This window comes from Puntigrus tetrazona, chromosome 5 (genome assembly GCF_018831695.1).
Source record: "Puntigrus tetrazona isolate hp1 chromosome 5, ASM1883169v1, whole genome shotgun sequence".
NCBI lineage: Eukaryota > Metazoa > Chordata > Actinopteri > Cypriniformes > Cyprinidae > Puntigrus > Puntigrus tetrazona.
The window spans coordinates 21,759,500-21,781,974 of record NC_056703.1 but is presented as its reverse complement, the minus strand read 5'-3'; the positions used below and the strand labels follow the sequence as shown (position 1 = coordinate 21,781,974).

Genomic DNA, 22,475 nt, shown 5'->3' with positions numbered 1-22,475 from the left:
AAAATGAACGATGACAGTTCAAACTATTAAATTAATTTGCTATGCGCTTCTGATATAATTTACAGCTTGAACCGAAGGGACTATGGTGATCCGTCATGTCGCAAATATTGTTTGTATTTAGTGATAAAATTGTCAAACTTTTTGTTCATGCATCAACCGTTCACAGCACAGATTTAAAAATCAATTCTTGGGGTTAGGAATTAAATTTGATTTCAAGTGAGAACTGAAAGGTTGGAAATGGTCAAACATAGAAGGACAGGCGTCTCGCCGAATAATACTTTGTATCTATTCAATGATATAATATAAATTTTAGTATTAACTCTCCTAACTACTCCATTACGGACATGCAGAGTCTCGTGACAGTATTTTTCTCTCTGTGATCTACAGAGAACATCAAATTTTTTTTTTTTCATGATTTAAATGAAATTAGCAAGGAACTCTGAATGTTTTGTGAGGTACAGCATGTGATGGATTTGACATTGTGTCTGATGTGTAATTTCTTACAATAATTTACTCTATTTTGTTTTCTTTTCATCATGGTACAGAAATTGGTTTCCATCATAGCGTGACCTCTCTCCTTCACAATGCACTTCCTCTGCAGTGCTGTTTACTGTTTGCAGTGTGTGCAGAGGCAAATAATTAGCATCTATTTAGGAACCCGCTCTCTGAAAGAGACGGCGCTGTTAGGAGCCATTTTTCATGAAAATGAACGGAAGACGGAGTTTGGAGTTTGCAAATATTGTGTGCATTTAGATGACGTAGTTTCAGAAGCACAATGTTGGACACGATGCAATCATGGATTTTATATTCCACTGTCGAACAGAAGCGTAATCTTTAATTATGGCTCGTAGGAGTTGTGGCAAAAGCTAGACCTGAAATGTCAAACTAATTAAGGACAATTGAATTCTGGGCAGTGTGTTGATACAGTAAGGTGTTTAAGGAATGAATACATTTAGTCTAGGCAGCACAGGGCCACATTTGCCAAAGCTGATTGTTCATGCATGCACATGGAATTGTTTGCACTAAATATTGTACAAATAATTTTGGCTTGATTGGTGCATAACAAATGCAAAGCTGTTCCGCCAAAACAAAATGAGTAAGAATGCGGTTAAGCTGTGTATTAACATTTCAATAGGTGAGGCCTTCTGTTTGTATCATCAGCTCTTTTCACTTTTCTTCTTTTTGCCTAATGTTATCTCGGGTTCTTTGCACTTTACGTTTTTACAGAAAATGGAAAATAATATAAGAAATTAGGGGAAGATACAAAGCCAGCGGGTCGGGAGCATGAAGTGGATTGCATACTTGAACTTGCCTAAATGACTAGTTAACCCAAAAGTATTACTGCCGCAATAGAAACAACTATGCCGAAATCTTGTTAAATTCCATCTCACAGTTTTCCTGCACATTTTGAAGTATCACATCAGAAATGAATGATGTCAACACCAAATTTCAGGGACAAAAATAAATCATTTACTCTCATGTGATGTTAAAAAATAAAGATGAAAACACATTTGCAGAATAAATAAAGTCATGTAAAATTTTGCGCAATGGATTGCCCTAACTTCACTAACCAGAGGAAATGTTGTTATAGTCATTCTTAACTGAAAATTGCTATATTAAATGGCTTCTCTTACATCTCCTAGTGATATTTAGTGCCTTTTTATCTGGAAATGATGGTCATTCGCAAATGTTTTATGCTGTGTTTCAATTTTGTGCATTAGTTAAATTTGGATGGAAACTAACTTTTTTGTTTTTGTTTTGGCAAATTAGGAATTTGTAAAAAACTGATTTGATTTGTTTTGAAAATGCATGATGTACATTTAAAAAACTAAGCATGAAGGTCAACCTTTAAGAGATAGTTTACTCAAAAATTCAGTCAATAATTACTCAACCTCATTGTCTTTCCAAACCTATAAGACCTTTGTTGATGTTCAGAACACAAATGAAGATATTTTTGATAGCTTTCAGATCCTGCAAAGACAGCAGCACGACTGTAATGTTCAAGGCCCAGGAAGGTAGTAAGGACTTCAAAATAGTCCGTGTGACATTAGTGGCTCAGCCGTATTTTTACAAAGCTTTTAGAATACTTTTTGTGGGACAAATTAAAATAATGACAAACTCAACAATTTTTCTTTTTCACATCAGTGTCGTTTACCAGAGTACCACGACTCATTTTGTTGTCTTTGTGCACAGAACGTATTCTCTTGGCTTCAAAATGCATAGCTGAACAAAAATGTTAAATTGTTAGAATTGTCTTAAAGGGCCTTTGGACATAATAATGGTCAGCTGTCAGGGTGTTACCGTGTAGTTTCTCCGGTGTTCTTAGCGGCTGCCCACCCCAAGTATATTCTGGTTTCCAGAAATGGCCCTGCCTTCAGCATCAGTGTATATAATTTTTGGCCAGTTTATCATCCACTAGATGAAAAATCGTGAGTCTGATTACTTTGAAAAGTAACAGCACACTTGGCAAGCGCCACTAATTAGTATTGACCTCAGGAAGTACATTTCCATTTCCTAGCCATACGTAGACTATATACATTAGGGATGAAATATGCAAACTGCTTTTTTAACTTATGAGTATCATCAACATTTCTGTCATAGACAGCCTATTTATGATTTTCCAGAATACCATTTAGTTCTGGATCTGATCTGTTGCAGCCCTAATATGTCTCTATTAGTTGTAATGAAACACGGTAATGTTTGACAGCACAGTGGGCAAGAGCTCATTTCATCTAAAGGCTTCAAAGATGGCAAGATCAAGAGATGGTGCTGAGAAAACGAGACGTTTCTATGAATATATGAATACCATTTAAAGGGGAATGAGTTCTGTTTGAAGGAAATATGTTTCTGCCAAGTGTCTGCAACGTTCCACTTCTTCGTTTTCTACGTTATTAGAATTTTTTTTTCTATTTCCAGTGCAGACATGTCATTATTGTAAAGGATGTTGTAATGTTTTCATCAGCACAAACAGATATAATTACTACAAATGTTATCATTACCATCAAAAATATTGCAGTTTCGGATGTCACATATGAATCTGCTATCACCTCTTTATTAGCGTTCCGCTCTTGCCATTAATGTCTTCGCCATTAGGACTACAAGGTAATGAATTCACCCGCAATTGTATTATTATTGTGACTCCTTTCTGATATGTACTGCTAATGTGACAATGGCTCTAAGACCTGCACTGTGTTGTGTATTGTTTGTGCAAGAGATGTGAGATAGCTTTTTAACAGATGTTTTGTTTACTTTGTTGTTGATTTGGTCTAGTATATTTGATACTGCTGTCCTACGTTTGAAAAGAGCATTTGAAAGCTCCAGCCGATGTAATGAAGAAGCAATGAGATCAAACCGTCAGAAAGAAAACCTGTGTTTAAAATCTCTGAATGTTTTTCACTGGAAAAATTAGCCACCTTTGACCTGTGTTGCCAAGTCTGGTGGTTTTCCCGCAGAAATTGGCTACTTTTAACATTGTTGCCATGGGTTGTTTTTCATGTCTGCGGGTTGAAGCGACCCCAATAACGTGATATATAGCCCCTGCAATGCAAATTTTACCTGGGGAAAAAAAACCCAAAAAACATATTTTACCCTGAGGAGCACAGTTTGGATTATTGTTGTTAAAACCTGGCAACCCTTCTTTACAGAAAGACTGCTTCTGTTTCTTACATAAAGCCTTCATCTGAATACATTTTAGAATAGGCTACTTTAATAAAAAGTGTATTAATACTAAAATATTATTAAATATTCTTGTGACATGTCTATGGCCACTGGGTGGTACTACAAACAGTATGCTTTTGTATGTTTATCTATATTAGTGTGTTATTTTTGTGCATTTAAAATTGTTGGTTGAGTGTACATTTCATACATGCATATTATTATGTGCAGCTTATTTTTTCTGTCGCTTTGTTTTGTGCCAGATTTTAGGGCTACGATAATGAAACTGTGGAATAATGTAGTCCTGACAATTGTTTTAGTTTTAAATGTTAGGTCAATGGAAAACTAAAAGACGTGTTCAACAGCGACATCTAAGCGGATACTGCTCAAATCAATATTTTTTTTTTCACATCAATAATTCATGATGTCAGTGTGTCCTGCCTCACAGGCTTAAATGTATTACATCAGAGTAAGATCAATTGCCTCTTGTCTCTGATATGTGTCCTTCATGTTTTTGTTTTAGGGACGTTGTGCTCTTCAGAGTTTTATGCCATTATCTAACAAAGACATGCCAGAAGCCTGCTTTAGCATGTTTTAAATAAGGTCAGACGAGAGATATCTATCCATACTTTAGATATCTCCATTCTGGGATGGCCTGTATTTTTGTTTTTGGACCAGGCCTGTGGTTGTTGTGTAGTGCTGGAGTGAGCCTTTCGACCGATGAAGCATTTGATTTGATGAAGGTGGTAGATTAGAGGATCAGTACATGCTGTTTCACTAAATTGATCCCACCGAGTAAGCACTTAAAAAATATTGATTGATTTCACACCTTATATTTCTGTCTACCCTGTTTTGAATGTTTTGTTTTTTGCTACTCTGTGCTTAGCGTTTAATGTTAAGCTTATAGTTAATTTAAAAGTTACATTACATCATCATCTACTCATGTGTAACAAGATATTAAGTAGAATGGCCAAAAAAAGTTAATGAATAGCAAAGACAGTCAACACTAACTTTTACAGTTGTAAAAATTTGATCATATTTTGTTCAAATTCTTACTATTACATTTGTAATTTACTTGATTGCAATCAGCTCTATTATTAAAATGATAAATATTAATTGTTTTTCACTATAAAAAATACTTCTGTGTGCTATATATATATATATATATATATATATATATATATATATATATATACACACACACACATTCCTATTGAAAAAAACAATAGGAATGTTTTATAGATTAATGCAATCATTATATATTATATTATATTGTATGTGATGCTTTAAATAGATAGCCGTGTGACGTTTTTGTTCTGTGTTTTGATTTAAAACCTGTGGTTTTGATCTATTAAATCCAGTTGTGGCTAGATTAACTCTTTTAATAAGAACAAAATTACATTTGGATAGCTTGAGTAGTAAAAATCTATGAAGCCCCAGAGTTTGAACTCGTATACGAGCAGCAGTCTCTGTAAGTGTTGTGTGTTGTGTGTGTTGCAGACGAGTGCAGTGCTGTGTTCAGGTGGATGTGCTCTTCTGGCCGTCAGCTCCCTGCTGGCCATCATCACCATCTTCCTGCCCAGTGGAGCCTGTGAGAGGAGGATCTGCACATTGGCAGGATACATGCAGATGGCTGCAGGTTAGTGTCCGGCTTACTATCTGACCTCTGACACCAGCCCTTTGAGGAACATTACGTGGCTGATCCTAGTCAGTACAACCCTAATCTGAGGTTTAGACGGGACCCCCACAAACCATCTGAAGCGCACAGAACTTTCCAAAATTTATGCAAGACTAGTAAAACCTCAACATATCTCTTTCTCACACTTCACTTTGAAGACCTGTGATTTTGAGTACATGCAACAGCAGGGATCTTCAAGAAGCAGAGACCTCCTCCTCTTACCTCCCCCTCTAATATCATGTGATACATGCTGGAGCTCTGCTAACTGCTTTGGGCGCCCCATCTGAATTCTGTTGTGTTGTCAAGCATCATGTTTGAAGTGTATTGTTCATTTTTGGCAGAGCAGGGGAGGAACGATTCGGTTTGATATGATGTGGTATAAAGCACTTGAGGACGAATTTAGGTAGTGCTTCGTATTAAAAATGCTAAGTGTCACGTTACACCTTCGTTAAATTACATAATAGAGTTTATTCAAACTATTTGCAATCCAGGTGTAATATTTAGGGTGAGTAGATCCCTTCTGGGGGAGTATAACCGGTAAAACTGGTTTTTGAAATATGGTTGGTCCACTGGTTTACCAGTAAGATAATGCTGGAAAAAAAGATTTTGCTGCTTGTTTAATTTTATTTAAAGCAACATAATAACTTAATTTCATTTTTTTTTGTCAACTTAAAAATGTAAAACCAAAATGTACTTGTTGGGACTATATGAATCATGTTTGTTTGTTTGAAACTAGGCAGTGGTTTGTAAGTTCCCAGCATGTTTTTCGTAGGGATGAACCAGAAGAGTAGATTGAACATTTTCACCCAAAGATCATCTAAGATGAATTTGTGAAATGTAGCATTACATCTTTTTCTCACCAATGCATGCTTCACAGTGAATGGGTGCTGTCGGATTGAGAGGTAAAATACATCACAATAATCACAATTAATCCACTTCAGTCCATCGGTTCATTAATAATATTATGGACAAAGGAGTCATATTAGCTGGAAATAATTGTTTTAAGTTAAAATGTTTAACTTTAAAATAAATTTTAATTTATAATTACAAACACTAAGTTTTTCACTTCACAAGTTGGTGTGTGGATTATTTGTTGATTCCTGCGTTGCTGAGGTAAGGCTAAGTTTCTCCAAATCTGTTCAGATGAACAAACTCATTTTCAGTCTATTTTTTCCGCTATTCCTGTGTGCTATTTTATGTTTTTGAGTAAATGGAAAATGTAACCAATATTTGCTTATATTTGAAATTTAACTGTAACTGTGCTAAAGACTAGCTTAGATCACCAAAAAATTAAAATTCTGCCATTAAGTACTTGCCCTCATGTCGTTCAAACGATGATATGAAGCTACAAAAATACTTCTATTGCATCGTGGTACTCTCGTGAAATCTCGCAGTCGTTGAATTAAGTCATTATTTTAGTTTTCTTTGCGCACATAAAGTAGTCTTCTTGTAGCACAAAAAGTATTCTTTGAATGTGGTAGTTGCTTTTTTTTACACTGTTGTTGTTGTAGCCAATCAACTTCACAGACCCATGTATAAATATAGTCAAATATTGACTATTGAAACTATCAGAATCTGGGATTTCTTGCATACTTGGCTTGTCGGCTTGTCTTTGGCAGGGGAACGTAATTCACAGTTTCAGTTGCTATTTCCCAGACATTTCCTTCGTACACACACCCTCTGCCACGATTAGACGGATATTTTCTGAACATGGAGAATTTTGAGACCGAACAGCCCAATCCATCTGAAACACTTTGTTACGGAGCGCATCAATCACAAAAGCTAAATTAGAATAAATAAAGAAGTGTTTGCTCTCCATGCCGGTTGCTAGGCGACGGCCTTTGGTAGAACGTTGCGATGGAACGGTGAGGACACTCTGAGATTTAGTGGCCGCAGTAAAAAGACAATTACAGCCCTTTAACACAGGTCAGTGGTTCAGGGGTGGCCACATGCCTCGTGTAGCACTGGCCTTCATTCAACAGGCAAATACTTCTATAAACAACACCATGTTGGATATCTACTTGCACAAAAAGCAGGTGTGCTAAATAAATATTATGTTATATATATGCCAGGAACGTGCATATTTGGAGCACTGATTTCCAGTATGCCCTTGATATTCTCGAGGCCTTGGAAGTTTTTATTGGTGGTGGGAATACAGTACATTTAAATGCTTGTTATAATTGAGCCTTTGGGCTCTACATTGATCATTACAGAGAAACCTTAAATAATTTTAACAGCAGAGAATAAGTGCCTCATGCTGATAAATTTCCCTGTTCTAATTAGAAAGTAATGATATTTCCATAAAAGTACTGTAATAATGGAGAATGTAAAAGGGCACAGACTGCATTGGTATTCTTTAAGCATCGATTGAAGCATCTCTTCAAGGGTAAGACACTAGTAATCAACTTCAGCTCCAATAGATGACGTCTTCCAAACAGACAAGTTTTTTCCCTTTTCGAGAAAGTTTTCTCCTTTTTGCTGTAGTTGGGGAAAGTTTGGAAATTAATAAGCCTCTAAAGTTTCTGTGCGTTTGCCTAAAGGCAAAAGTCATATAGCTGATTATTGTTAATATTTTATGTGCTGTTTTGCTTCATGAAAAACTTTCTCTTATCATTTGCTTTTAGAGTAGGAGCAGAGCCTCAGCCAGTCAGACTGTCAAACTCTAATAAACTACAAAACAGATATAATTAGACTATAACGCTCAGTGATTTCCATCCAGCTTGCAGGAGGTTTTAAATTCGCTGTTCATATCAAGATCAAGAGTTTCTATGATTTTACTCTTTAAATGTTAAAATTGATAAAAGGCAAACAAGCTCAGCCATCTAATTACAGGAAAAACTGACAGCATATGTTGTGAAAGATTATATTAGATAGTATCTAGGATTATATCAGCATTTTATAGGTTGGCTATTGTATCGGTCAATGTTTGATGAGTATGGGCAGACATTAGATATTTAATAGTATTTAGATAGTAAGCAGTATCAGTTATTGGACATATTTTCAGATGACATCCCTAGAAAAAATTATGAAATACTGCACTTCTTAAGGCTGAAGACCCTTTTTTTTTTGTATTAGTCATCTTAAATATTTGTGACGTAGTCCAATGTATATTAATCAGTTGCAAAAAAATCACGAAACATCAAGCTTTTTATTCTCTGCATATAGAAAGCTTACTAAAAGAGATTTGGAATTTGACGTCGTTTGCATTGTTACAGTGTTTGTGGTCTAGGTAATTGAAGAATGTATAGCCTATTATTTGGTTTGTGCTACCAAGATGAAACCGTTTATTTGACAGCATCAGCATATGAAAACTATTTTAACGCTTGTGCATTACTTCTCATGGTTACTCTGATCACGCACAATGCATTTTGGGTGTCAAAGTTATCTTTTTTCACCACATGTCTTTTTGTTTGTTTTCTCTAGTCGTGTAGCATTGATAAAATGAAAAAAAAAAATGTTTCTGAGTAGAGAGCCAATATTTGTCAAAACCCCTTTTGTCTGTGGTGAATTAAAACCTCTAAGACGTGACTTAGCGTTCGTAGACTTGTAACAGGACAGAACTCAAGTTTAGTTGTTGGTAAGCTGATGATATATCAGTTTCCAGGTATCTAGATTATTACTATTATTATTATTATAAAGCACTGAATCACATTAACACTGATGCAATATAAACCATCTCATAAGCTTCTAAGAGTTTGCAATTTTGCCGACATTACGTCCCACACATGGGTAAGAAAAGCAACTCCGTCTAGTTTGCAAACTCAGTGTAATTTTAGAATAGCGCTCGTAATAAGAAATTTTACTCTCTGGTGTGTTCACTTTGCTCTCTGTATTTTCATAAACGGGTTATTTTATAGCTAAAATATGGATGTGAAGATCACAGGAGAGACTGTTTGTTTGCTGATGTGAAATGAGGGAACTGAAGTATAATGGCCCAGTGAAAACAATGAAGGTATTATGCAGAGGAAATGATAGCAGAGCTGCATTTAATGTGATGATGGCAACTTCACAGTTATTCACAACAAACAAGAGCCTCTTATGGCACTCAATGATTCCTGTGTGTGTGTGATTGTTAGTGGGATGATGTATATATGTGCCACACAGAGTTCACAGAGGTCACACTGGAGTGAGTAAACTGAATGTAAAAGTGAGTGGAGAGAATATTGAATCAATCAGTGACCTTTACTTTCTTGGTGAATCCTTGATAAGTTTACCCCTTCTTTATTGCTAGACTTGTAAAAGATCTAAGAGAATTCGCCTTGACTGAAAACTGAAAGTAAAAAAAGAAAGCAAGAGAAAAATAATAAATGATGTAAGATGTTTACAGGAATGTCTGATGGAAATATTGAATTGCGTGGTCTGCTGCTTCAGTTTGTTATTTATGGTTGAGCCGTCTTCTGGATGTCGGTTTGCCCTCCTGTGTGAAATAAAAAGGATCATCACAGAACACAGTGTCCAGTGTGTGTGAACCTGGCCAGGAAGTTCTGTGTGTGTGTGTGTGTGTGTGTGTGTGCTCCTCATGTCAGGTTGTGTGAACCAGCTACACTACAGCTTTGACCTAATTGCAGTTTCTCCAAAGATATAGAGACTGAGTTAAAGAGAGCGAGAGAAACCATACTGTCTTGCTAATAAATTATGATTCCTGAAAGAATCAGTCAAATGGAAAAGTATGTCTCTCTCTCTGTTAATATATAGTTTTGGATTTTTGTTTCTGTATTAGGCTGTAGCTTAAATACGTTATTCCTGCCCTTCATTAAAAACACAATATTTGTCTCTATAAATAAATATGAATTATATGAAGATAATTTGTGCATTTAACTAAATACAATGATTCCACATCTTAAATCAACCTTTTATCACTACATTATTCCCATACTTTATTTAGCATTATTTATACAGTTTAATTATTCTCTTTTAAAAAATAAATTGTTAAATATTTAAAAACCTTTCAAATAAATCTAAAAAGGTTGGCCGAAACAAATCAATTATTTTTTTATGTTATAATCAATATCTAAATGATAATTGATGTTGACTACTCTATAAATGTATATTATGTTTTGTTTAAATAAAATCAAAAATAAAAAGTTTATTTTGCATTTTAATTGGATATTTAAAATAATAAGTATATAACATGTATGTTCATTATGGGATTTTCAAAATATGTAACCGTGTTAGTAAATTATTAATTTTTAAACAAATTAACAAAGCTTACTTGACAGAATGGTTAAACTAATCGATTATTACAATTGATTATCTGTTATTAACCAATTACTTTATAACATAGTAGTGATAAAGAATAAGTATGTGTATTCAAAGTTAAATTCTATCGTAATCATTTGTTCATCTTAACTAGACATATGCTTAGACAACAGAGTAATAAAACAGGAAACATTTATTGGTCAGGTTGTTTAGCTCTGTAAATTATGTACATTTTCTGTGATACTATCAGCGTACATCCTCTCTGCTACTGAAGAGTGTACAGGCACTTTCTGATCCTGCTTCTGTCTGCAGAGTCTCCTGGGATGTATTTAGCTAGAGATGGAAGTGCATTGATGTCAGCCAAAATGTTCACATTGGGCTGGTTGCCCTGACAATCTGATTCTGGTGATACCAAAGGAAATCGTTCCATCCTTTCTCTTTCACAGCAGACAACTGCAGTAAAGCTGTGTAGAATTTTACATACTTTCTTCTGTCCCAAAGAGCTACTTTTACTCAGAAATAAAAAAAATACAACTTAGTAACAGCCCATCAGGTTTGAACTGAAAATAATATCAGACATTTAATTCCATGTTGATTGCAATTAAATGGTATATATTACAGTTTGTGTAAATACACATTGGATTCAGAGTAAGAATTTTTTGCACATTAATTTCACACTTGTCTGCTACAAATATGTTATGTTTCGTAATTATAATGTATACTTTAGAGGGTGCGACTCATTTTCATAATTATAGTTCATTATCATTTATTTAACGTTTTTTGCCTCTTTGTTGTCATCTCTGTTTATAACCTACAATTGCAGTTATTTGTGAAAATATCTTTATTACTTGTGTTACGGCTCCTCAGTGCAGATGAATCTAATGTTTTGAAGCAAAAAACTTCATCTTAACAAGTAACATGTCTGACACATTTGTTCTGACCAACTGAAAAAATAGCAAGCTTGCATTTCCCTCAAAAAACCTACCCAGATTAGAAAGCATTATTACAAGGTGGTAAGGAGATGGGTAAGGTAAAGCTGATTTATGAAAAAAGTTGCTAATATTAATAAAGTTCAGTAATGCTAAAATACAGAGCTGTTTTTGACGATAACCTTAGCTATAACTAAGCATGTTTACTGTAATTCTGTACCGTCATCTTTAAAACAAAACAATGCTTGCAGTCCGACACATGCCTGTTATGCCTATTAGCCTTATTAATGGTGATTGCAGGATTCCCTGCTCTAATAATTGCCAGTTTCAGTGCAAAAGCTAATCTTTTATTCTCTTTGTTATCTCTCTCGTAAAATATTTCTCTCGCACAGTGTGAGCTGTTCTACCCACTCTTTTTCCCCACTTCAGTTGGCCTTCCTCTTTTGATTTGTCTCTCTGGAAATAAAGAGTAAAAAGACACTGATCTTTCTGCCTCTGCTCCATCGCTTTTAAAAGAGTGTTGTTATGCCAAGGAGACCATGGGCCTCGGTGTCAGCCCTCCCCAGGGTCCATGGAAATGCACAGCTACATGAACATACCACCAGTTCACACTTTCATCAACATCACTGCAGGACTGAGGTCGGTGCTTGAGGACTGATTTGAACTTATTCTACATTCAGAACAAGCGGTTTGCTTCTAAACACATCAGTTAAACACTAGCAGGTACTGTATCAGTCAAACCTTCCTACAGTAAGTGTCATCCAATCAGACGTCGGTGACATCACAGCCAGACATTAAAGTGGCTCTGGAAGTCAGACTGATTGGCGGAAATGCCTTTTCTTTGAATATCTCAGACAAAGGTAATGAGGGCCATGGGATATTCGTAATGAGACAGGGGATTTATTCATTTCCTGCTGTGAATGGTAGAGCTCACACATAGAGGAGAGAAGTAACTGTGTACGTTTGTGTGTGAGTGTGTATGTAAAAGAGAATGTGTGTGTGTGTGTGTGCGTAAAGACATGTAAAGATTAAATACGAAGATCTGTTCGCTAGCATTCCCATTCTTCTCCAAGGCCAGTACTTTTGTGCAGGTTTATTCAGGCGGTAACCTGAGCCATTAATTGGTTTCTTAAACCTTGGCCAGTTTTTGAGACATCTGATGTGTTAACAAAATACATCCAGGTAATTATCGGTCACACACTCATTTGTTTTGGGTAAATTTGTCGTGGAATTCTATTAATACTTGAATACTGCTATATATTGCCTCAAAACATACAAAATTAGATCAAAACAGAAGCTGTTGTAGTATTCTATTAAATGCCATTGCATTCTATAAACTAGTTTACTATCAAAATGTTTAATTATCTTGCATTTAAGACAACTCCAAGGACTCTGACAGACAGATACAGACGGACCCTCAATTATAAAACTATGTAGCATACTAGCATTACAAAATGACCTTTATAGAAGATTTATAAACAAATGCATTTTAATGTTCGCATCGCATTACCAGCTCCATATGTATTTGATTTTTCTGACTTGTTAAGCTTGTTCTGTAATTCTAGGGTAGGCTCTAGCCCTAGGGCTCTACAAGCTCTAGGGTACAAGTCCTGCAAAACACAGTTCGACACAAACACTTGGAAGCATGAAAAATGCCATGGTTGCTTCAGTAAAAGTATTTTTATATCTCATTTGCTTTTGTTGACACTATTAGGCTTAGGCTGGAGGTAGTGTAGTGAGTATGATATTTGAAAGCATTAACCTTTTAGCGCCACTCAGCAACATTTCATTTCTGAACTGCTATGATCCTGTACACGTATGAATCAGATTTTCAGAATATTTATTAATGTTTGTTTCCAGTTTCAGAGATAAGTGAATGTGTTTTTTAGCGCCACTCACCGGGCCTTTCACATTGAAACTGCCATGAAACTCGCACAAAGCAACCTACTATAATTTTTGCAAAAATGTTGCCACAGGCACATATTTTTCATGTTTCTGCATTCAAAAATGATCATTCTGAGCACAGTAACGCACTACTTACTGAAGTGTATTTGAGAGGGACAGAGAGAGCGACTGTGCGTGATAGCTGGCTTTACTCACTTTCTTATCACAACTAACTCTCTTTGAAAATCTTGAGTTATGGTTGTCTTTGGTTTCTTGTTTGCGGTTCAGGTTGTTGCAGGTTTGTTTCGTCATGCATGCAACTGGAGCTGCAGTCCAGACCATAACACACACACACACACACACACACACACACACACACACACTGATTCGGGGGAATACGATGAGCGACCGTCCTATGGTGACACGGTTGTTAAAGCGCGTGTGAATTAAGGCTGTTTGCATTCATTTGTTTGGCTAGCTTAGCTCATGTTTCATACTATGGATGACTAATTGGCTTGTGCGAATGTGTGCAGGGAAAGACTGAGAGGCAGATGAGAGCGCCAGTTGAGTTATGATATGCATTCCTCTTGTTTGACTGTAATGTATTCAGTCACATCTCACTTCTGGTGCCTGCAGCTCACTGCACCGGGAGCCTAGAGACCATCCCTATCTCTCTCGGTGTATCCTTTGCTTCACTCTTTCTCTGAACATAATTCTCCTCGCCTTAAAATGATCATTTTCGCAATCTGTCCAACACCATTTTCTTTGTTTATTCTTACGTTTTTTTTTTTTTCTACTCAAATCATCAGTCATCTTGTGTTGTCTGTCTTTGTGTTTCGTGCCTTTCTCCTTCTGCCTCTCATCCCTTTCTTTTCATTTTTGCGTCTGTATGCATGACTTCTCTTTCAGATTGAGATGTGTCCTCCTCTCCTGTCCAAAAAAATCCCTGTCTTCCCTCTCACTCATCTTCAAGAAAGGCGCTCTATGAGACAGCATCAGTAGCTTAGCAGGGCTGTGTGTGCTGTTTGTTTATTCAGTTTGTGTACATGTTTGTGGATGAGAATACGGCAGTGGTAATAGGATTGCTGATGCACGTGATGTTTGGACTTTATTGATTGCGGACAGAATACAACTGTAAGCAAAAGCGTTATGTTAATAAACACTCCAACCAGTTAAAACAATAATGTAATGCAATATTAGCTGATTGTTCGTGTTTGTCAGTTGATCATTGGACATGGTCAGCAACATTTATTCTCTGCAAGCCCTAGAGATGAAATAAATGAAAATCAGCAGTCACTTAAACCACTTTCTTTTTCCATTCTAATGCTTGATTTGAACCTCGGCAGGCAGGTCATCTTGAGCATGTCTGACTGCCTTAAATGCATTGAATTGAATACATAAACTCGTAATCTGCAGCTTGTAGTAGTTCGTAAGGTTTTTGTTAAGTTTAGATGTAGGGATGTAGAATATAGTCATGCAGAATATGTGCTTTATAAGTACCAAAAACAGGCAATGTGTTAATAACAGGCACTAGTTAATAGTAAGAATAGGTCTATATAATAAAGTGTTACCAGTTTACTTAATAAAGTGGCCTGTGAGTTGATATATAGTATGGCCAAACAGGCAGTTATCTGGAGTATACCCAATATTTTAAATCCAGCAACAATAGTGTGTTCATCTAAAGTCTGTTTTCATGTAACGTGCCTTATATATCAATTCCCATGCTCCCCGCTCTACATAGTGCACAAAATTAGATTTGGCCCAATATTGGCCCATCCCCAATCACAGTATGTTGAAAATAGCTTGTGAAAGGTGCCCAGATGGCTGTTTCCTGTGTGTTTTTGACATGTGTTTTTGCTCATTGGCAAATGTTGCCCACAGCCCTTTATACGAGCGGAGGAGTTTGGGTCTGTTTGACTTTACGTTAGAAACCAGCAGGCAGGATGCAACGAAGAGGTCTGTATATACAAGTATTAGCTACTTAAGAAACAAACTGCCTTATTCCCTCTTTCTCAGTTAGAAATGTGGTAGGTTCGCACTATGGCGTGCTCTCAGACCCATCGCTGTGTTTCTTTAGCTCCTCATTGAATCTGTTGAGCTGTGTTAGCAGTGTTTACTCTTGATGGCAGTGCTGGGAGTGATATGATGGTGCAGAGGCTGACCGTGTTCTATCAGTGCACAGCTCTATAAATAACAGACTGTCAGTCCTCCACCATTGCGTTCCTCTAAATCTTTCATGCTCCGAGGGACTCAGCAGAAATTTCCGCACCTCGGATGCTGCACCTTGTCTTTTTTTTTCCTCATTTCTGCACCGGTTATTTTATGGCTGCCACATGATGGGGAAGCGTTTTGTGGAGAAGCCATTTTCAGGAGTCATGCTCTTCTGCTGCTCTCTTTAATGTTTTAAAGAGAGAGTGCGCCCCAAAAGTTCACCCTCATCAAATTATTATTTACTCCCTCCATGTCGTTCCAAATGACTTTGTCACATATGTCTTATATTTTACTTTAAGGTCCAAATACAAGTATGTAAACTTTGTGTTAATGTCTGTATCCTTAATAGACTTCTGTTCCTCTTTGACAGCTCTGGTCATTATGACAGCAGAATAACATCTGGTCTCTAGTGTGCACATGAGATGAGATGACAGCACTAGTGCCATACATGATGTCTGACAGCATGAGTTCACAGCTGTGGGTATACCAGAGAGGAGGCCCCAACAACTCATCCTTGAATTTTGAGTGACATTGAGGTTTTCCAGCTCCACTGTTTGCAGGACAGCTTGTATGGGACACTCCACAACCATATGTACTTACCCATCACAATATATGAGCCAATAGTGATCTAGTCTTCTATACTATCGTGTGCTATTACTAAACTGTTAATCAGCAGAATCTCCAGAAAAAATTCAACTGGTTATAATTCTGTGCTGGTCTGGGTCTCATCTAGCAAGTTGGCCGGCATAGCCAATTTGTTTTTAACCAGACTGTATATTTTCAGTTTTTTTTTTTAATGTTTTGAAACCGTTTCTTGGATAAGAAAAATATAGAATGTAGAATTTAGGCTTTTAGACTTTTGTCCATCAGGAATTAATTGGATGGTTGTGTCATTGTTGTTTGCTACAGTAATTACTACTCTCGTGTAAACATGGAAATTGTGAATCATCAGCCACCGTAATCTTTCTGGCCTAAATCAGGCAAAGACTTTCAATACCTGGAAGTTATAAAGTTGTCTGAATTATGCAAGGTCATTCTGATATAAGTATACTCTCAAGTGATTACATCAGCATTCTGCAGACGCATACAAGATTCACATCTAATATTCCTGCTGAGAAAATAGATTAGACTGGCCTGGTTAGCTAGACCTAAATTAGGCTGTTTTTGTGTTTTGGTTTTTTCCTGATTTTTTTTTTTCTGAAATTGCTGAAAATGCAATGAGTAATCTACAGAATTAAAGTCTAATTACCATCTAGTGATTTTTTAATATTAAATACATTAAGACATTCTTAACCCTTTTTCTCAATCCATAATATTGCTTTCTCCAGTGAAAATGTTGTCTTGTGTTTACACGTAAAAACAGTCCAAAACGGTTCTAAACAAACTGTTCGCTCAACTGTATGTGAGAGAACAGCAGGGGATGGACTTTTTCACTGGAAGAAACATTATTATGCATTACAGACTAAATGGTTTGAACATAAATGTGGTTGTTTCTTTTTTTTTATTGATAGACTGGAGTCATGTGTTTTTTCTTGTGAATTGCACATGTAAAGATATTAGCCAATCATAGCAAAATAATTTACATTGCATTTTGTCAGCAAAAAAGAGTTCAGATCAGTGAGCTAAATTAAGTCATTTATATCTATATGGACAGTTTATGATTAAAAAGCATAGAGATTGTAAGTGCATTCAGTAAACATTCTAAAATAATAATAAAAAAATGCATTTCATGACAATTGCAAAGTCAGTTGACAGCCATCATCTGAATCTTATGCGTTTTTTTCCAGCAGAAAAAGTGAACTTCTAGACTTCTCTTCTGCTGCGTTTACTGTTGCCTTTACGGTCTGAAGATGTGCATTGTGATGGTTGATGGATTTGGACAGTTTGGACCAGGAATAGATAAATAGAGCCTACTCTGAGAAGGAGAAACAACATTAATTTAGTTTTTAGTGTCTGAACAGGAAAGACAGACTCTCTGGAGACTGTACTACGCTTTAGAGGGAAGTCTGAGAGGTGGCTAATGGAGCTTACGGAGATGATAAGAGCATTTGTGTTGGTGTGTGTCTATATTTTGATATTATTGGTGTTAAAAGCTTTGCTACTGCTCCTCATTTGTATTTTCAGCTCTCGATGCACTAACACAGCGTGGAGCCACAGAGGAAGTGTGTATCTCAGTAAAGTCTGATATTTAAAAGGCTGTACACAACACACACAGGTGAAGCGGGTGAGTGTGTGTCTGGAGCTGGCTGTGAGTTGGACCAGCAGGTGATTTGTAAACAGGGGAGATGATTTTATTAGAGCGTGCAACAAGGTGTGAAGTGATTCTCTCTCTCTCTCTCTGTCTCTCTCTCTCTCTGTCTCTCTCTCTCTCTCTCTCTCTCGCTCAAACACACACAGAGGAAGGAAATGACACGAAGAGAGAAGTCTTAATCGACTCTTTGACACAGGATGGGTGGATTTTGATGGCACTTTGGTCATGGTGAAACGGAAGAGCTTGTTTAGTCTGAGCTATCGAGGATTGATGTTTTCAGAATATCTATTGGAGCTGCTTGAAGGAAAGTGCCAGAATTGAATTTGCAGAAATGCAGTCATTTTGTTTAGTCAAAAAATATCTTTCATTTGGGCCAGTGACCTGATATCGATAATTGTCCTATATAGGTTAGTAAAAATATAGCCCAGTATACAATGTCTTTTTTTTTTTTTTTTTTTTTTAATTTATCATTTTATATAATAAATAAAAAGAAAATGGTTAGAACTGGGCAGAGGTGAATAGAGCAAGCTAGTGTTAGAGGCCTTTTTTTTTTTATAATACAAGCAGTACATGAATATAATTAATTTACTAAATAGAATATAATAAAATATATAATATAATACTAATTTTGTATTAGAAAACATACTTTTTGAAAATTACACATCAAGATTTTATTTTTACTTGATCAGGATTTTTAGTATTTTAAAAACTTCTAATGTTTTTTCTTCATATATAGTTTTGACTCATTTATTAAATGTTATGACATTTCAATTTCTAAACCCATAGGATATTTTTCCGCCATAGCAACATGCTTCAAAATACATAATTTAATTGTTTTGTTTTGATGTAAAATACTCAGCTTTAGTAATCTGTGCTCTGGTTAAATGGCCAAAGTCTTCATCACTGAGTGGTCAGTAGATATAAATTTGGCTCACAGACTGTTGGTTTGATTGATCTGATCAATACTGAGAGCCATGGAGCTGATCAAACCCACTCGACTGTGAACAAAGAACACTGAGGAATTCAGTCGCTTCTCGCTGTGAAATACATACATCCACAATACAGCCGCTGACCTACATACAGTATAGCACTCCTTATCTGAGAGGGACAGTGCTATGCATTTTTAATGGTTTTGTTGGGTATGTTTGAAGGACACATCCCATAATGCACATTGCAGCTTTTATCAATTTCATTGCTGAAGGACCCCAAAAAACAGAGTGCGATCTATTCAATGAAAGTGATTCAAATAAAAGGTACTTCCTACGCACCATCCTTCCCTTTGGCCTCATTCCCTCTTCTCTCGTACATTCTGTCAGTTTCAAGAGAAAGGATCAGCAAGGGTCAGTGTGCGGCTACCGTTGGGACCGCTGTGATTGACAGCGATGCCATGGCAACGGCATCATTTCCCGTTTTCCTAAAATGTGCGCACATTTTGAGGGTTCGTAGAGTTCAGGAAAGGAGACGCTCAGTATTCACAAATACAGATCACAAACTGAGCTGGACATGGATGGGGCACTAAATGAGGGATATTATTGCAGTTAGAAAGAGTCTGAATATGAGGTCAGCAAGTTGAAGAAAAGGTTTTTAAGAGTGTGTGCAGATGTTAACTATTCACATACCAGTGCACAGAACATGAATCAAAATCCTTCCGTTTTGTGTGTGTGTGTGTGTATATATATGTATATGTACAGTATATGAATGTGTATGTGTGTAAAAAGAATTTTCTTCAAGCTGTAGTGCATGTGACGCTACATTGCATGTTTATCATTTTTGTCCAAATTACACATTACTCGTGTACCTCACATACATGTATCTTGAGTTGATCCTCTCCTGTCATCAGTCGTTACAGCTCACTGGTTAAGCACCTCCATCCAAATATCACCTGGCCCCGCTTCAGTGAGGGCTTTCATTAAACACTTCCCACACACACACACAGCCACTTATATCAGCTCTTAACACGTACATACTCGTTGACAACACAGTCTCATCCTACACTCACCTCAGTTATCCAGCATGCTCAAATCATATGTTTGTGTGTCTGTAGACATGGTGAACTGTTTTCACAACCATTTTAAAGCTCTTTCATCATGTCTGGAAATCCCTTGATCAGCGTTAACCCACATGCACAAACAAACATGTGCTGTCAGAGAAGAGCTGTGTGTTTTTGTGTGTGTGTGTGTGCATTTGAGGTTCTTGAGGATTTGAGACTGTGCAGGCTTACGTGGAAGTTTTAAAAATACAGAGATTTTCCTGTGGAAAAAACACACTGTTTGTTATTTAGTTAATTAAATTGAGCTAAAGCAACCCAACTATTGAATGTATTGTCTTCAGTTTATGTATGTTAAATTTCACATGGCGTTATCTGATTTATGTTTGAGTAAAGTCAAATACTGTTTTATATATATATATATATATATATATATATATATATATATATATATATATATATATATATATATATATATATATATATATATAATATATATATATATATATATATATATATATATATATATATATATATATATATATATATATATAAATATATATGTATGTATATATATATATATATATATATATATATAAATTGTATGTATGTATGTGAGAAATATATAGTATTGCTTCATTTAATGAGAAATATAGTCTAGAATGCTATAGCCAGTGCAGAGATCATTCTTAAAATAGAATAAAGGAATAGTCTAGAATTATATATATATATATATATATATATATATATGATAGATAGATGTGGATATATAGATATTTAGATGAGATGAAGGTATAACGGTACATCTGTTGTGTATGCTCTTGTCTATTCTATCTGGTAGCCTGTGGCTGTTCTCGTTGACACACTTTGATGATGAAATCAATCCTCCCACTCAACCAGCGGACAGCAAGAAGGTCCAAAGCGTCCCAACTTCCCATGAATATGTCACAACAGACTTATTAGTGGAAACACATCTCTACCCACTCTGTAAACAACACACAGTGTCATGTCACAAAATCCATAGGAAACAATGTGTTGTTGGTCCTATAAGACGAAGATTGCCAAAATCTATTAATTCTGAATACAAGGCATATACATGAATAATCGCTCCTGCAGTATATGTGAAGTGCTTTTGTGTAGTCACTAACAACTGTGATTGGCCATCCCGACCTCTGTTGAGAGAAGTAGGTTATGTGACAATATGCTGTAGTAATGTGTAATTAAAAAAATGATCTTCTTTAATACAGTAGTTAAATACTGCACAGGTACAGTAGCACCCGATTCTTCGTCTGCCTGTTTTCACCAACCAATCAGGGGATTTAATTCCTCTGGCTCGGGCAGAATGACTGAAATCTGCTGCTTTAATCTTGACAAATCCTTGTTCGTCTAATCTGTGTTTGGAGCGGCAGGATGCTGGGTAATCCTCTGCTGTGATAGTCGGCTCTACTGAGACTGTAATTTAGCTTGTGTCACTCACCACTTAAACATGTCAGCCAATTAGTCGTAGGTTAAAGGTTCTTTAGGTTATAGAAACATTGTCAGCTGCAAATTAGGAATTATGCTGGGAATTATACATTTACTGAATGAATTCCTCAATGTGCATCAAAAGTCATGTGACTCTGAGTGAGTGTTATGACAGTAGTCCACCTATATATCCCAATAAACGCAGTATGTGATCTTGGGCCACAAAAGTTTACATTTTTCAAAATTGAGATTTATTCATCATATGAAAGCTGTAAAATAAACTTTCCATTTGTGTATGGCTTGTTAGGACAATATTTGGCCGAGATACAACTATTTGAAAATCTGGAATTTTAGGCTGCAGAAAATGTAAATATTGAGAACAGAACAGAACTTAACAGAACATGATCTTTATTTAATATCCTAATGATATTTAGCATAAAAGAAAAATGGATAATGCTGACCCATACAATGTATTTTTGCTATTGCTACAAATATACCTACAAATGTAAGACAGTTGTGGTCCAGAGTCCCACAAAAAAAGTTAAATCAAAATAAGTCTTGTTTTGCTAAAATTAATATTAAAATAAATTAAAATAAAAAGCATGGTATTCAATCACTGTCATTTATATGCATTTGTACAATGATAAATAGTATAAACATAAAAATTTAAAACTACATTTATTATGAAATTTCCATACAATATAGAATGCATATGGTCATTGATATACAGTAAATTGCTCCATTTAAGGAATAGTTCACACCAACATTCTCACCCGCTTAATAGATAATGGATATTGTCACTTTACAGGTCAAAAAGCATATCAGGCAACACATAATGAATATCTGTGTTGATGTGAAACAATTGGTGTGGGCAAGAAACTGAACATTATTTGCAACATTATTACCTATAATCCAATTTTTTGACTTTTAAAGTGTGTTTCATGAATATGAACCAAGGACCATAGTTTCAGCTAACAACTTTTTTTTACGGTTCTTCTTGAATGACCCAATGGCGAATAATTTGACTGTTATATTCACTAAGTTTTAAATAATAAGTATTTTGGGTTTAATGTGGATGGAATCTGCTAAGGCTCTAGCAGAGAGTTTGTAGTTGCCTCAAGCTGTCAAAGATTTCAAGTTGGACTGTAAACAGCCTCCTAGTTGTAGAAGTTGCTGTTTTATTTTCAAGGGTTGCCTGAGCAACAGAAAGCAAAGTCT

At 35.9% G+C, this 22,475-nt stretch overlaps 1 protein-coding gene across 1 annotated transcript in view; it reads left to right on the top strand.

The window, feature by feature from the left end:
* The window catches only part of LOC122344645 (transmembrane protein 211), a 103,904-nt gene that overhangs the window by 26,130 nt on the left and 55,299 nt on the right, over positions 1 to 22,475 (top strand). Inside the window, exon 2 of the mRNA XM_043238169.1 lies at positions 5,155 to 5,293. Within this exon, the coding sequence (XP_043094104.1) occupies positions 5,155 to 5,293 (139 nt within the window). The remainder of the gene's footprint in view (positions 1 to 5,154; positions 5,294 to 22,475) is intronic.